At 42.1% G+C, this 18,099-nt stretch overlaps 1 protein-coding gene across 1 annotated transcript in view; it reads right to left on the bottom strand.

Annotated features, from left to right (window-relative positions):
* The window catches only part of dnah1 (dynein, axonemal, heavy chain 1), a 333,655-nt gene that overhangs the window by 244,674 nt on the left and 70,882 nt on the right, over positions 1 to 18,099 (bottom strand). The window contains exons 19-22 of the mRNA XM_067999000.1: positions 16,409 to 16,607; positions 14,026 to 14,279; positions 2,285 to 2,497; positions 1,831 to 1,995 (exon numbers count right to left, since the gene is read on the bottom strand). Coding sequence (XP_067855101.1) covers positions 1,831 to 1,995; positions 2,285 to 2,497; positions 14,026 to 14,279; positions 16,409 to 16,607 — 831 coding nt within the window. The remainder of the gene's footprint in view (positions 1 to 1,830; positions 1,996 to 2,284; positions 2,498 to 14,025; positions 14,280 to 16,408; positions 16,608 to 18,099) is intronic.

The following is an 18,099-nucleotide window of genomic DNA, read 5'->3' as shown; positions in this document are numbered from 1 at the left end:
AAGCAACTTATACAAATATTAGGCAATTGTGGCCTCCTCATACAGTTGACATTTGTTCCAATTATTTGTAAATTCAAGGCAGATTTGTACTGTTGACTAACTGATGAAATAGAAAATACATGGCAGGCTTCAGTGATTTTTTTTTTATATTTCAAAGAGACTTCATAACCAGCCATAAATAAGGTAGCAAGCTGGTTATATTAATCAAGATAATAATAATGTAAACATGAAACCCTGGAAATTTTAACTCGGTTAGCACCTCTTTAAAATAACAGAGAGGGGAATAGGGTAACAGTGTGTTGAGCGTTGGTATGATAATCGCTCACAGATATGTCCAGGCTCATTAGTCATCTCAGTTTGCCTTTTATTCCACACTCATTCCAATTAGAATCCATGGTAGCCAACAGAAGGAGGAGTAGTAACTTACTGCCATGCGGAAACACTAAATGGAAGCTAGACATTCAATAAAGTCCCTCATAAGAGACTGTTAGCTAAAGTTGAAGCTCAGGGAATTGAGGGCAAATTATTGACCTGGTCAGGAAATTGGCTGAGCAGCAGGAGACAGAGAGTAGAGACAATGGGCAGGTACTCAAATTATCAGGATGTGACAAGGGGTGTCCCACAGGGATCTGTGTTGGGGCCTCAACTATTCACTGTATTTATTAACAACTTAGATGACAGGATCGAGAGCCACATATCCAAGTTTGCCAATGTCACAAAGATAGGCAGCATTGTAAGCAGTGTAGATGGAAGCATAAAATTACAGAGAGATATTAATAGATTAAGTGAATGGGCAAAACTGTGGCAAATGGATTTCAATGTAGGCAAGTGTGAGGCAACTTTGGACCTAAAAAGGATAGATCAGAGTACTTTCTGAATGGTGAAAAGCTCGAAACAATGGAGGTCCAAAGAGACTTAGGAGTCCGTGTACATAGACCATTACAATGTCATGGACAGGTACAGAAAATAATCAAAAAGGCTAATGGAATGCTGGCCTTTATATCTAGAGGACTAGAATACAAGGGGGTAGAAGTTATGCTACAGCTGTACAAAGCCCTGGTTAGACCACATCTGGAGTATTGTGTTCCGTTCTGGGCACCGCACCTTAGGAAGGATATATTGGCCTTGGAGGGAGTGCAGCGTAGATTTATTGGAATAGTACTTGGACTCCAAGGGTTAAATTATGAGGTGAGATTACACAAACTAGGGTTATATTCCCTGGAATTTGGAAGATTAAGGGGTGATTTAATCGAAGTTTTCAAGCTATTAAGGGGAACTGATAGGGTAGATAGATAGAAATTATTTCCGCTGGTTGGGGAGTCTAGGACTAGGGGACATAGCCTAAAAATTAGAGCCAGGACTTTCAGGAGTGAAGTCAGGAAACACTTCTACACGCAAAGGGTGGTAGAAGTTTGGAACTCCCTTCCGTAAATGGCAGTTGATGCTAGCTCAATTGTTAATTTTAAATCTGGGATTGATAGATTTTTGTTAACCAAAGGTATTAAGCGATATGGGGCTAAGGCAGGTATATGGAGTTAGGTCACACCTCAGCCGTGATCACATTGAATGGTGGAACAGGCTCGAGGGGCTGAATAGCCTACTCCTGTTCCTATGTTCCATAAGAAGAGAAAGGCACCCCAGAGCACTGCCACAAACGTCAAGCAGCTGGTTTCACAGCAAGATTGGCAAAGGCCTCGGAGCAGGTTACTTGTCCACCTTCTCAAGTAGGGATGGTGCATGGTGGATTAGGTCAAGAAAGGATTGAGTATAACAAGATCATTAAAAAGAGGGAGCATTTTGTCAACAACAAAAGCACAAAAGCAACATTACCACTCTGTTTTCATCCGCATTTTTCATAATATTTATCCATAACCGCTCCATGGTATGGTATCGTTTACTTTCCACTGGCAGCTGTCTGTTGATGTCCTCAGAACTGAAGATAGGTTCCAGGTAAAGCCAGGACCTCTGACACAGCAGCCACTCCTCCAGGACATCCTAAAACAACATGGAATACAAATATAATGTAATCTTTACCAGAAATACCAGCTATAAATAGAATTGCTCAATTCACTTAAGTGCGTGCTTCTAATTTTGACCAGGTCTTCATGGAAAGGCCAGGTAGAATCTAATGGCTTTCTTATAAGATATGGAAGACCAGATTTACCTTCTTTCCCTTTTCTATTGACTAGGTTATTGGATTATTGACAAGTCAACATATAAATCTGCATAGATTGCATGCATTCCCAGAAATTCTTGCTCGAATACATATCCAAGTGAGTCTCACCTGGGTCATGCGTAGTTTGTTTTCCCAACTGTTGATTCTTGCCTCATATGCCTTCTTGAAGGGTGAGAAGGACATGCTTTGTGTCATGACAATATGATCATCCAGTAACTGAGAAGCTTCATCTGGACTTTTCAAGATAAATGTTCCTGTTTCTTTGTATGGTGCCACATCAAACAAAATATTTTCCCACTCACCCTCCATCTTATCCAAGGCCTATAAATGAGATGGTATCCAACATTAGTACTGGGAGATCTCTTTATTTAACTAAAACATTTGCAATTGAACATGTGAAGATTTTATTCTTATTTTTGCTGTAAAATGTGATTATATGTATGAGACCTTTTGAGAACTGTAGAATTTCTGCATTGAAGAGTTAACTTATCTACAGTAGTCTTCATTATGTTTTGAATATAGGTTATTAATGGATATAAGATGATGCAGTGCTGTAGTGCCTTTACAACTTCGAAGGTGATGATCTTGCACACATCACATCATTCTGTCTCTTCCTATAATTACATTTCTGCTCTCCGGTTCTTTTTTAACCAAAGGAGCAGCAAAGAAGATTCAGTAGTATTTTCCAGAGATTGCAAAATGTACCAAATATTTACATATGGCAATTTTCCAAGCATTCCAAATTGGCGAAAGAAATGAGAAGGTCAGGGGCTTGGGGAAGATAAAATATGTCCAAAGTTGAGGAAGAGCACACCATAGGCGGCAATCAAAATTTCCTCCCAATCATTCAGCTTCTCTATACCAATGGATTTTAGCACAATAATGCCTAAAATAGACAATGACGACTCTATCATTTAGCTATGACCAGCATTTAGAACTGAGGTACTGAAAAGCATATCCCCTTTGCCAAAAAATCTAAACTGTAATCCCCTCACAAGCGAGTGAGGGCTGCTCGGCAAGTCTGTCTTATGCATGACTCCAAAGCCATTCTTTTCACATTAATCTCTGAAATGGGTCAGTTAGAAGGAACTTCTATGTTACAATTGCTAACAATACAAAATACATTCTATCATCACTTATATCCACTTAGCAATATGCTTTTTGGTAACTGGTTTAATTTGCTACAAGGAACAAATAATTGTCTAAAATGCAGACTTTTTGATTCTATGAGTATAGAATGGATACATTCATCAAGATAGTGGAATCATGTTTACTTCTGAAGGTTACGTTACGGAATAAGTATTCGGCACCATAGCATCCCGAGAGACAAGAAACTGTGGCACAATCTTGGGAGGGGGGAATTCTGGGTGAGAGGTCCACTGACAGTCTGATATTATGCTACGTGGATTAATCTACCATGATGAGTTGGAGACCACTCAATTTATAAGCCAATGCCAGAACAAGTAGCATTGGCTCTTTTTTAAAGTCAGAAATTCAATGTCATAGACAGCCACTTACCTCAAAGGGGAAGAATGTAAATTCATATAAAAGAAAGACTAGATTGTGTAAGATGAGGTTGGCATGTATGAGAGACACAAATAAAAATCCTGATTTTTCCAGGCTCCATTCATAAATGGAAAGAACAAAGAATGTTCTCAAACAGTGATATAGGCAGAGTAAAAGGATTAGGCAGGTAGAGCAGGAGTCCCCTGGGGCCATCTCCCTCTCAAACAGATATTCCGCTTTGGATATTGTTGGGGGAGATGGCTTAACAGGGGAATGCAGCAAGAGCCAAGACCGTGGCACCACGAGTGACTCAGCTGCACAAGAGGGGAGGAAAAAGAATGGGAGGGCAATAGTGTTAGGGGATTCCATCATAAGGGGAACAGATAGGCATTTCTGCGGCCGCAGACGTGACTCCAGGATGGTATGTTGCCTCCCTGGTGCTAGGGTCAAGGATGTCACGGAGCAGCTGCAGGACATTCTGAAGGGGGAGGGTGAACAGCCAGAGGTCGTGGTCCATATCGGTACCAACAACATCAGTAAAAAAAGAGATGAGGTCCTGCAAGTAGAATATAGGGAGTTAGGAAATAAATTAAAAAGCGGGACTTCTAAGGTGGTGATCTCAGGATTACTCCCGGTGCCACATGCTAGCGAGAGCAGAAATAGGAGAATAGACCAGATGAATGTGTGGCTTGAGAGATGGTGTAGGAGAGAGGGGTTTAAATTCCTGAGGCATTGGGACCAATTCTGGGAAAGGCGGGACCTGTACAAGCTGGACGGGTTGCACCCAAGCAGAACCGGGACCAATATCCTCGCGGGGGCATTTGCTAGTTCTGTTGGGGAGGGTTTAAACTAGTATGGCAGGGGGATGGGAATCAAAGAGCAGGTACAGATAGGACAAATTTAGACCAGGAAATGGGAAGTAGAAAACCAGTTAGTGACATAGTTAGCGACTCAGAAAGGCAAAAGAAGCAAAGGTTAAATAGTGTTCAACACAGGAATTTGTCGGGGTTAAAGAGTATATACTTCAATGCAAGGAGTATTACAAACAAAGCAGATGAGCTAAGGGCACAGATCGACACATGGCAGCATGATATCATTGCTATAACGGAAACCTGGCTTAAAGAGGGGGATAATAGGCAGCTCAATATCCCTGGATATCGAGTTTTCAGGCAGGATAGAGTGCATGATAAAAAAGGAGGGGGGGGTAGCATTATTGGTTAAAGAATCAATTACAGTTGTGAGAAGGGATGATATGCTAAATGGATCATAAATCGAGGCCATATGGGTTGAGCTAAGAAATAAAAAAGGGGCAGTCACACTACTAGGAGTGTACTATAGACCCCCGAATAGCGAAAGGGAGATGGAAGAACAATTATGTAGGCAAATTTCTGAGTGCAAAAATAAGAGGGCAATAATAGTAGGGAACTTCAACTACCCTAACATCAACTGGGATTCAAACAGTGTGAGGGGCACAGAGGGCTCAAAATTCTTGATCGCTGTCCAGGAGAACTTTTTTAGCCAGTACGTGACAAGCCCAAGAGGGGATACAATTCTAGATTTAGTCCTGGGAAATGAAGATGGGCAAGTGGGTGAAGTGACAGTGGATGACCATATTGGGGATAGTGACCACAAATCAGTTAATTTTAGCATTCTTATGGAAATGGACAGAGTTAAATCAGGAGTAAATGTTTTAAATTGAGGGAAGGCAAATTTTACAGAACTAAGAGGTGATTTGGCAGAAGTGGACTGGACACAACTACTTCAGGAGAAATCAGTGGCAAGCCACTGGGAGGCACTAAAAAGTGAAATTCTACAGGTACAATGCAGACACGTCCCCTCAAAGAAAAAGGGTGGCACTGCCAAATTTAGAACCCCCTGGTTGTCTAGAAGTACACGGGGCAAGATAAAGCAGAAAATGAAAGCTTATGACTGTCACAGAAAACTAAATACTGCAGAAAGTCTAGAGGAGTATAGAAAGTACAGGGATGACGTAAAAAAGGAAATAAGGAAAGCAAAGAGAGGGCATGAAAAGATATTAGCTAGTAAGATTAAAGAAAACCCAAAGATGTTTTATCAATACATTAAGAACAAGAGGATAGCTAAGGAAAAGGTGGGACCGATCAGGGATGATAAGGGTAACTTGTGTGTCGAAGCAGAGGATGTGGGTAGGGTTTTAAATGAATATTTTGTCTCCGTATTCACAAAGGAAAGGGATGATCCGGACGTAGTAGTTAAAGAGGAGAGGTGTGAAGTATTGGATAAGATAAACATAACGAGAGAGGAAGTACTAGAGGGACTGAAATCCTTGAAAGTTAATAAGTCACCAGGGCCAGATGGATTGTTTCCTAGGCTATTGAAGGAAGCCAGGGAGGAAATAGCGGATGCTCTAAGGATCATTTTCCAATCCTCACTAGATACAGGGGAGGTACCGGAGGACTGGAAGACTGCAAATGTAGTACCATTGTTTAAAAAGGGTACGAGGGAAAGGCCGAACAATCATAGCCAGTCAGTCTTACCTCGGTGGCGGGCAAACTATTAGAATCAATACTGAGAGATAGGATAAACTGTGACTTGGAAAGGCATGGTTTAATCAGGGATAGTCAGCATGGATTTGTTCAGGGAAGGTCATGCCTTACAAATCTGATTGAATTCTTTCAGGAAGTGACAAGGAGGATTGATGAGGGCAGTGCAGTGGATGTTGTCTACATGGATTTTAGTAAGGCATTTGACAAGGTCCCACATGGCAGACTGGTCAGAAAGGTAAAAGCCCATGGGATACAGGGAAATGTGGTGAATTGAATCCAAAATTGGCTCAGAAACAGGAAACAAAGGGTAAAAGTCAATGGATGTCTTTGTGAATGGAAATCCCTTTCCAATGGTGTGCCACAGGGCTCAGTGTTGGGTCCCTTGCTGTTTGTGGTATATATTAATGATTTGGACTTGAATGTAGGGGGCATGATTGGCAAATTTGCAGATGACACAAAAATTGGCCGTGTAGTTGATAGTGAAGAGGATAGCTGTAGACTCCAAGAAGATATCAATGGGTTGGTTGGTGGAGTGGGCGGAAAAGTGGCAAATGGAGTTCAACCTGGAGAAGTGTGAAGTAATGCACTTAGGGAGGGCAAACAGTAAAAGGGAATACGTAGTAAACGGGAATATATTGAGAGGGGTAGAGGAAGTGAGAGACCTTGGAGTGCATGTGCACAGGTCCCTGAAGGTGGCAGTACAGGTAGATAAGGTTGTGAAGAAGGCATAGGGAATGCTTTCCGTTATTAGCCGAGGTATAGAATACAAAAGCAGGGATGTAATGATGGAACTGTATAAAACGCTGGTAAGGCCACAGCTGAAGTATTGTGCGCAGTTCTGGTCACCACATTACAGGAAGGACGTAATTGCTCTGGAGAGAGTGCAGAGAAGATTTACAAGAATGTTGCCAGGGCTTGAAAATTGCAGCTACGAGGAGAGATTGAATAGGCTGGGGTTGTTTTCCTTGGAGCAGAGGAGGCTGAGGGGAGACTTGATTGAGGTGTACAAAATTATGAGGGACCTAGATAGAGTAGACAGGAAGTACCTGTTTCCCCTAGCGGAGAGTTCAAGAACTAGAGGACACAGATTTAAGCTGATTGGCGGAAGGATTAGAGGGGACATGAGGAAAAACTTTTTTACCCAGAGGGTGGTGGGTGTATGGAATTCGCTGCCCGAATTGGTGGTAGAGGCAAGGAACCTCAACTCTTTTAAAAATTACAGGGACCTGCACCTAAAGTGCTGAGCTGCAGGGCTACGGACCAGGTGCTGGAAGGAGGGATTAGAATGGGCACCTGGTTGTTCTTCGAGCCGGCACGGATACGATGGGCCAAATGGCCCCCTTCTGTGCTGTATCTTTTCTATGGTTCTATGGTTCTATATCATTGCTAGACAAATAAGAGGCCAAAGGAGCCACCACATGCACTCTAATAATGCTGGGCTTGAGTTTGAAGCTTCAGCAAGGTGTAAAAGCATAGTAAAACCAGAGGAACATCACAATTAACAAGGTCAAACTAGTTATCATACATTGAAAATTTCCTCCATTTTGCATTGTAAAAACTTTGAGTTCAGAGTGTTCCTCTCAAAAGCATTGCTACCAAGCACTGTTTCATTAAAGCACAGTGCCAAATCTAGTCATTCTGTGAAGTTGGGTCACAGGTTGATTTTTATTCATCTCAAGGAGATCTAAGAACCAAGATTTTCCAACTCCTTACTGGTGGAAAATAGTTACTGATCAATGGATTGAAATCAAAAATTGGCAGGCGAAACAGTAATTGAACAATAGGAGGCTTTAAAGCAGGAGTTGGTTCGGGGACAGAGTAGTCACATTCCTACAAGGGGAAAAGGAAGGGCATCCAAAGCTAGAGCTTCCTGGATGATTCAAGATATTGAGATTCAAAGGAAACAGAAAAAGGAGACTTATGACAAATGTATGGTTCATAATACAGTAGAGAACCAGGCTGAATACAGAAAGTGCAGAGGAGATCTAAAAAAGGGAAAAAGAGGGGCAAGGAGAGAGTACGAGAATAGATTAGAAAATAACATAAAAGGGAACCCAAAAATCTTTTATAAACATATAAATAGTAAAAGGGTAGTCAAAGGAAGGGTGGGACCAATTAAGGACAAAAAAGGAGATTTTCTTGTGGAGGCAGAGGACATGGCTGAGGCACTAAATGAATACTTCACATCCGTCGTCACTAGAGAAGAGGATGCTGCCATTGTAGCAGTAAAGGAGGAGGTAATAGTGATATTGGATCAGATAAAAATAGATAAAGAGGAGGTACTTAAAAAATTTGCAGTTATCAAAGTAGAAAAGTCACCCGGCCCAGATGGGATGCATCCTAGGTTACTGAGGGAAGTAAGGGTGGAAATTGCGGAGGCTCTGGCACAATCTTCCAATCCTCCTTATATATGGGGATGGTGCCAGAGGACTGGAGGATTGCAAATGTTACACCCCTGTTCAAAAAAGGGAGAGGGATAAACCCGACAATTACAGGCCAGTCAGCCTAACGTCGGTGGTGGGGAAACTTTTAGAGATAATAATCCAGGACGAAATGAATTGTCTCTTGGAAAAATATGGGATAATAAATGGAAGTCGGCACGGATTTGTTGAAGGAAAATCGTGTTAATTGAGTTCTTTGATGAAGTAACAGAGAGGGTTGATGAGGGTAGTGCGTTTGATGTGTGTATGGACCTTCAAAAGGCATTTGATAAAGTAGCACATAATAAACTTGTTAGCAAAATTAAAGCCCATGGGATTAAAGGGACAGTGGCAGCGTGAATACAAAATTGGCTAAGGGAGAGAAAACAGAGAGTAGTGTTGAACGGTTGTTTTTCAGACTGGAGGGAAGTATACTGTGGTGTTCCCCAGAGGTCAGTATAAGGACCACTGCTCTTTTTGATGTACGTTAATGACCTAGTCTTGGATATAGAGGGTATAATTTCAAAGTTTGCAGATGACACAAAATTCGGAAATGTAGTAAACAATGTGAAGGATAGTAACAGACTTCAGGAGGACGTGGACAGACTGGTGAAATGGGCAGACATGTGGCAGATGAAATTAAACGCAGAGAAGTGTGAAGTGATAGTTTTAGGCAGAAAGAATGAGGAGAGGCAATATAAACTAAATGGTCCAATTTTAAAGGGTGTGCAGAAACGGAGAAACCTGGGGATGCACATACACAAATTTTTGAAGGTGGCAGGACAAGTTGAGAAGGCTGTTAAAAAAGCATATGGGATCCTGGGCTTTATAAATAGGAGTATAGAGTACAAAATCAAGGAACTTACACTAAACCTTTATAAAACGCTGGTTAGGCCTCAGCTGGAGTATTGTGTTCAATTCTGGGCACTACACTTTAGGAAGGATGTCAAGGCCTTAGAGAGGGTGCAAAAGAGATTTACTAGAATGGTACCAGGGATGAGGGACTTCAGTTGTGTGGAAAGACTGGAGAAACTGGTGTTGTTCTACTTAGAACAGAGAAGGTTAAGGGGGGATTTGATAGAGATGTTCAAAATCATGAATGTTTTGATAGAGTAAATAAGGAGAAACTGTTTCCAGTGGCAGTAGGATCAGTAACCAGAGGACACAGATTTAAGGTGATCGGCAAAAGAGCCAGAGGCGACAAGAGGAAACATTTTTTTTTACTCAATGCGTTGTTATGATCTGGAATGCACTGCCTGAAAGGGTGGTGGAAGCAGATTCAATAGTAACTTTCAAAAGGGAATTGGATAAATACTTGAAGAGAAAAAAATTACAAGGTTATGGGGAAAGGGCAGGGGAATGGGACGAATTGGATAGCTCTTTCAAAGAGCCGGCACAGGCACAATGGGCAGAATGGTCTCCTCCTGTACCTATTATGATATTAACAAATCCAATATGGAATTCAGGAGAACCATTTTTACCCAAAGAGCAGTAAGAATGTGGAACTTGCTACCACATGGAGTGGTTGAAGTGAATAGCTTGGATGTATTTAAGAGGAAGCTGGATAAGTACATGAGGGAGAAAGAAATAGAAGGTAATGCTGATAGGGTGGGAGGAGGCTCGTGTGGAGCATAAAAACTGGCATAGAGCTGTTGAGTCAAATAGCCTGTTGCTGTGCTGTAAATTGTAAGTAATTCTAAAAGAATTCTATCTAAAAAGTGGAGCAAGAAAACCTATTTTGCTCGCCACTAAACTTGCTCCTTAGCAAGGAAATCTTTTAAGTGGCTCAGCATCACGCAGCTGAGCCACTGAAATGATCTTATGCTAGCTGAGGCAGGGAGCTCCCTGAAGCAACTTTGCATCCACAAAGTTAGCTCATGAAAGCCTCTAGGAGGACAGGGAAGGATGGGCCAACACCCTGTGTTGCTTAAGGGATTGCCAGTCCCCATTAGCACTGGTGGGAACTGATTGCTTGGTACCAAAGAATGTTTCTCTTTCGTTGACAGCTCAGTGCTGCCTGGCACTGGAGATGTCAATCCCATGTTATGAGGAACAACAGGAAAATTGTTATTATCTTTATTTTACACTCCCCACCACAACCCCAGAAAAAAAATGTTAATGAAGCAATCTAAATCCCTCAATTACCATGTATGTTCTGATCCATATTTATAAGCCAACAACTACATATATTTATCATAGAATCATAGAAAGGTTACAGCACAGAAGGAGGCCATTTGGCCCATCGAGTCCGCGCCGGCTGTATGCAAGAGCAATCCAGTTAGTCCCACTCTCCCGTCCTATCCCCGTAGACCTGCAAATTTTTTCCTTTCAAGTACTTATCCAGTTCCCTTTTGAAGGCCATGATTGATTCTGCCGCCACTGGCAGTGCATTCCAGATCCTAACCACTCACTATGTAAAAAAGTTTTTCCTCATGTCACCTTTGGTTCTATATATCATTTATATCATGATTCATGTCATACATAGCTGCTAGAGAAACTATTACTTCATACATGATATGAAATTGATGACCCATCAAGCCTTCCCCACACACCATGATGACTGGACACTTCCCACCCCCTCTTCCTCTCCCCACAGCCATGTAATCTCCTGGGAGAGGCAATAAAAGAGAAAAAACCCAGGGCCAATTAGGGAAAAAATGCTGGAATATTCCTCTCCAACCCCCTCAGGCGATCAAAACTGGTCCAGGAGATTACATGGACCAAATGTTATCTGCAAAGCCACTTACCTTCTAATTGCCCCAATCAAGAACCGGTCCGGCTCCCTCTTGAAGGCAGAGAGTCAGCACCCACCACACCAGCTGGTAACATATTCCAGAGGCTCACTACTCTCTGGGAGAAGAAGGATCGCCTAACATCCAATCTATTCTTGCATTGTTTAAACTGATGTCCCCTGGTCCTCCCCATTCTGTTAAACTGGAATAATCTCTCAATCGGCATGCTATTAATCCCTTTAATTATTTTATAGATCTCTTTCAGGTCGCCTGTGAGTCTACGCTGCTCTAAATAGGCCAAAGTCCTTAAGCCTATCTAAATAGCTGAGGTTCTTTAAGCTAGGAATCATTCTTGTAGCTCTCCTCTGGACATTTTCTAATGCCATTATACCACCCACGATGTGAGGGGACCAAAACTGAGCACAGTACTGCAGGTGCGGTCTGACCAGCGACCTATATAGTGACAAAATGGTGTCCTTTGATTTATACTGAATGGTTCTATTAATACAACCCAATACCTGTTAGCTTTAGCTACAGTTTTTCTACATTGGTCATGAACCTTTTTTTTTATTCCTTCATGGGATGTGGGCTTCACTGGCAAGGCCAGCATTTATTGCCCATCCCTAATTGCCCTTGAGAAGGTGGTGGTGAGCCGCCTTCTTGAACCGCTTCAGTCAGTGTGGTGAAGGTTCTCCCACGGTGCTGTTAGGAAGGGAGTTCCAGGATCTTGATCCAGCAACGATGAAGGAATAGTGATAGATTTCCAAGTCGGGATGGTGTGTGACTTGGAGGGGAATGTGCAGGTGGTGTTGTTCCCATGTGCCTGCTGCCCTTGTCCTTCTAGGTGGTAGAGGTCGTGGGTTTGGGAGGTGCTGTCGAAGAAGCCTTGGCGAGTTGCTGCAGTGCATCCTGTGGATGGTACACACTGCAGCCACAGTGCGCTGGTGGTGAAGGGAGTGAATGTTTAGGGTGGTGGATGGGGTGCCAATCAAGCGGGCTGCTTTGTCCTGGATGGTGTCGAGCCTCTTGAGTGTTGTTGGAGCTACACCCATCCAGGGAAGTGGAGAGTATTCCATCACACTCCTGACTTGTGCCTTGTAGATGGTGGAAAGGCTTTGGGGAGTCAGGAGGTGAGTCACTCGCCACAGAATACCCAGCCTCTGACCTGCTCTTGTAGCAGCAGTATTTATGTGGCTGATCCAGTTAAGTTTCTGGTCAATGGTGACCCCCAGGATGTTGATGGTGGGGGATTCGGCGATGGTAATGCCGTTGAATGTCAAGGGGAGGTGGTTAGACTCTCTCTCGTTGGAGATGGTCATTGCCTGGCACTTGTCTGGCACGAATGTTACTTGCCACTTATCAGCCCAAGTCTGGATGTTGTCCAGGTCTTGCTGCATGCGGGCACGGACTGCTTCATTATCTGAGGGGTTGCGAATGGAACTGAACACTGTGTAATCATCAGCGAACATCCCCATTTCTGACCTTATGATGGAGGGAAGGTCATTGATGAAGCAGCTGAAGATGGTTGGGCCGAGGACACTGCCCTGAGGAACTCCTGCAGCAATGTCCTGGGGCTGAGATGATTGGCCTCCAACAACCACTATCATCTTCCTTTGTGCCAGGTATGACTCCAGCCACTGGAGAGTTTTCCACCTGATTCCCATTGACTTCAATTTTACTCGGGCTCCTTGGTGCCACACTCGGTCAAATGCTGCCTTGATGTCACGGGCAGTCACTCTCACCTCACCTCTGGAATTCAGCTCTTTTGTCAATGTTTGGACCAAGGCTGTAATGAGGTCTGGAGCCGAGTGGTCCTGGCGGAACCCAAACTGAGCATCGGTGAGCAGGTTATTGGTGAGTAAGTGCCGTTTGATAGCACTGTCGACGACACCTTCCATCACTTTGCTGATGATTGAGAGTAGACTGATGGGGCGGTAATTGGCCGGACTGGATTTGTCCTGCTTTTTGTGGACAGGACACACCTGGGCAATTTTCCACATTGTCGGGTAGATGCCAGTGTTGTAGCTGTACTGGAACAGCTTGGCTAGAGGCGCGGCTAGTTCTGGAGCACAAGTCTTCAGCTTTACAGCCGGGATGTTGTCGGGGCCCATAGCCTTTGCTGTATCCAGTGCACTCAGCCATTTCTTGATATCATGGGGAGTGAATCGAATTGGTGATCTGTGCAGAACAACACCTAGATCTTTTTCTCTCAACCTCTTTCAGTAATGTTCCCTGCAAATGATACGTCTATTCTGTGTTGGCCCTACCAACATGCATGACACTACATTTATCCAAGCTAAGTGCCATTTGCCATTGTGTGGCTCACTGCCTTAGCACATCAAAACCTATTTGCATTTGATTGCACTCCTGTACTGTATTAACCCTTACACATATTTTGGTGTCACCTGCAAACTTACTGACCATACTCCCAACACCACTGTCCAGATCATTAATAAAGACCGTGAAGAGTAGCAGGCCTGGGAGGCACCACCAGTAATGTGGCTCCGGACTGAACCACATCCATTACAACTTTTTGGCTGCGGGATTCAAGCCAATTCCTAATGCAGTGTATCAAATTACTACTGATACCACAAGATGCTATCCTGTGAAATAACCTAGTGTGAGGTACCTTATCAAAGGCTTTCTGAAAGTTCTGTAATACCCACCTGTTCAATGGCATACTCCTTTCCAGCTACTTCTGCCACCTTGGCAATGGCCTCTACGTGATCTTGAAGATTCATGTCCAAACACCGTGCAAATGTTAGGTTAGCCTTAGGCTTGACTGATATTTGGATCTGTTCTGATAGCACATCCCAGTGTCTGTTTCGCATGCCAGGATTCCGCAGTGCTTGAATTAGTGGGATATATGGCTTAAATTCCTCAACCATAGATCGGATTTTTAGTGCAACATCTACAAGACCTGTAAACGGTAAATGAATGTTAGTCTGAAAGGGTTACAATGATTGGCAGATTCCTGAATCTTGGGGGCGAGCCCAGAAGGATATCAGAAAATCTATAAACTACAGTTTACATTGTCACTGAGTGAAAGTTACCCTACTTCTCCTGAAAGGCAAGCTTAATGAGACCCCATTTAACCTCTTTGATGTCTCACCATCTCATCAAAAGAGTTCCTCACAATGCCCAATATTCTCATTTGTTAATGTATTTCTGGTGTACATTCAGTAATTCTGATGCACATTCAATAATTCTAGTGTACATTCTGGCGTACATTCAGTAATTCTGGTTCATATTCAGTAATTCTGGTGTACATTCAGTAATTCTGGTGTACATTCAGTGATTCTGGTTCATATTCAGTAATTCTGGTGTACATTCAGTAATTCTGGTGTGCATTCTGCTGTACGTTCAGTAATTCTAGTGTACATTCAGTAATTCTGGGGTATATTCAGTAATTCTAGTGTACATTCAGTAATTCTGGTGTATATTCAGTAATTCTGGTGTACATTCAGTAATTCTGGTGTACATTCTGGTGCACCTTCAGTAATTCTGGTGTACATTCTGGTGTACATTCAGTAATTCTAGTGTACATTCAGTAATTCTGGTGTACATTCAGTAATTCTGGTGTACATTCTGGTACACATTCAATAATTCTGGAGCACCTTCAGTAATTCTGGTGTACATTCTGGTGTACATTCAGTAATTCTGGTATACATTCAGTAATTCTGGTACACATTCAGTAATTCTGGAGTATATTCAGTAATTCTGGTGTGCATTCTGCTGTATGTTCAGTAATTCTAGTATATGTTCTGTAATTCTGGTGTACATTCAGTAATTCTGGTGTACATTCTGGTGCACATTCAGTAATTCTGGTGCACATTCAGCCGCACGTTCAGTAATTCTAGTGTACATTCAATAATTCTGGTATACATTCAGTAATCCTGGTGTACATTCTGCTGTACATTCAGTAATTCTGGTGTGCATTCTGCCGTATATTCAGTAATTCTGGTGCACATTCAGTAATTCTGGTGTGCATTCTGCCGTACATTCAGTAATTCTGGTGCACATTCAGTAATTCTGGTGTGCATTCTGCTGTACGTTCAGTAATTCTGGTGCACATTCAGTAATTCTGGTGTACATTCTGCTGTACATTCAGTAATTCTGGCGTACGTTCAGTAATTCTGGCGTACGTTCAGATGAGGGCAGGATCTGACTCAGCCATGATGCTGTCCCCAATTAAATAGTCTGGTGACACACGTTTCAGACTCACGCACGAAGTGTGGCCACTTGGGCGACTGGTGTAAGGATGGTAACTGTGAAATTATATCACATCAAAGAGTAAGTGACTTCAGAAGAGGGGGGGACAGAATAGGAAAAAACATTATTAAGAAATCCTTTCCTGTAATCGACTACAATTATTGCTTTCTAAATCCGGAATAATGATGACTCAAAGCCCTTTAATCCCCAAACTGCACTGCTTCCAAACTCAGAAAGGAATAAAAATGTAGAAGTTCAAACTTTGTAACTTTTTTATTAAAGAACTCAGCTTTTGAGGTTTAATCACTAACAATGGAAAGATCCTTAAACTTATCAACACAAGAACAGCATGCAGAGCAAAAACAAATTGTTAACTGTTGACATCTTCTATTGATACGAAATGTGCATGCAGCTACCTTAACCCATGCAGCTTCTAGGTGTAGGACCACAACCAAAGACAGCATGATCAACAAAACGTCCAGCATATAGAACTGCCAGATAAACCGGAGTAATTAAAAAGGCTGCAATCCAACTGAGTGGTTCAGTTGACATTCCATGGTTATTTGAGCTTTGGCCCTGTGGTTTATGGTCGCAATCCCTTTATTAAGTGATAAACTAGTAATCACCCTTTGCTATCCATTACAGTCTACTTAACTGAATTCAAAGTTGCTAATTCAAATTATACAATAATTAATTTTTTTTAGCACTAAATCCCACTTTGCTTTCTTATTTACATTGCTTAATTCAAATGATTGGCTAATCATTTTTTTTCAGTAAAAATGACTTTGAATTAGGAGTAATCTGTATTCTATAACAGAAATTGAAACAACTATTTACCTGGAATGTCCTTGAAGAATTTGGTACACCTATGCACAGTCTTGTAGGACTCAACTACATTCTTCTCTATTTGTTCCGCATCAATGCTGGTAAGTGGATCGTTCATCCAGCTATCGTACCAGCGTAACCAATCTGATGTAGTTGTCCATAGATCCCGATAAGGCTGGAATTCCTTGATCATCTTGAAAAGTCCATCATACTGTTCATACAAAACAACAGAGGTCAACACATGGCACTGAGAGCACTTTCTTCCTTCTATTGCATACTTCCACTACAATGGCCAAACTATTGATCCAAGCTATTAAGTAGAACATCTCAAAGAGGTTTAATCTCCATTGGAGAAGGAAGTTTCAAGATACTTATATAGGTAACACCACTGTGCATAATTTACATCTTTGGTTACATTGCCTTGGGCTAATGTATTGGAGAACAAAGGGACACTGGTGCTACAGTTGTAGAGAAATCCATAATTTGCTCAACCAACTCTCAAAGCTAAAGGAAGCATCTTGGATTTCCGCTTCTGTGCTCCACAGCTGCAATTTTGTGCCTGTTTATTTTAGCAGGTGGAAATCATGGGTTGAGAACCGCAGAAGTGAAAAATCTCAGCCAAGGTCTCATCAAGAGACACAACAACGAGAAAACTCCGGCAAAATATTTAAAGTCCAATTCATGGGACACTGCACCAGTACTGGGACAGGAAGGAGCAGTACTGCTGGGACGGGCTCTACCTGAACCAGAATGGGACCGGTGTCCTAGTGGAAAGGATAAATAAGGCTGTCAACAGGACTTTAAACTAGTAAGGCAGGGGGAGGGATCTGGGGAAGATAACGTAAATCTAAAGAAAAATGAAATAGGAAATGAGAGTAAAGGTCAGACCAAGTTAAGGAATAAGGGTAACATAATCTGTCAGGGAACAAATACCGTTATAGAATATAAGTACAAAATGACTGTTAAAAATAAAGCGGGGGAACAATTATTAAAAACAAATTAAATTGCCTGTATAGCAATGTGCACAGCATCCGAAACATAACGGGGGGAACTGGAGGCAATAATTCATAGCGAAGAGCCAGATGTGCTAGGAGTAACTGAAACATGGTTACATAAGGAACAGGACTGCCAGTTAAATATTGCAGGATATAATGTATTTAGAAAGGATAGGGAAAGAAGAAGGGTGGGGGGTTGTAGCTGTACTAATTAAAGACAACATACTGGCAATAGAAAAAGGAGACATAAGTAACATTAAGATAGAAACAGAATCCATTGGATTGAGACAAAGGATAAGAAGGGATCAATCATGCTACTAGACCACCTAATAGTGGAAGGGAAGTGGAGGATGAAGTATGTAGACAAATCTATGAAATGAGTAAAAAAAAATCAAATAATAATCATGGGAGATTTCAACTACCCTCTAATAAACTGTCAGGAAGAGGTAGGGAAAGGAAAAAAGGGAATGGAGTTTTTACCGTGTACACTTGACTCCTTTCTTACCCAGTATGTGAGAAGCCCAACAAGAGAGGAATTACTGCTGGATCAAGTAATGCAAAATGAACCAGAACAGATAAGAGAAGTAAGCATAGGGGAACATCCAGGCAATAGCGATCATAAAATGATACGGTTTAAAATAATGATTGAGAAAGACATAAGTAAGAAAAAGACCAAAGTAATAGATTGCAAAAAAGTTAATTTTGAGG

Source organism: Heptranchias perlo, chromosome 17 (genome assembly GCF_035084215.1).
Source record: "Heptranchias perlo isolate sHepPer1 chromosome 17, sHepPer1.hap1, whole genome shotgun sequence".
Taxonomy (NCBI): Eukaryota; Metazoa; Chordata; class Chondrichthyes; order Hexanchiformes; family Hexanchidae; genus Heptranchias; species Heptranchias perlo.
The sequence above is the reverse complement of the archived record's forward strand: the minus strand, read 5'-3'. Positions and strand labels throughout refer to the sequence as shown.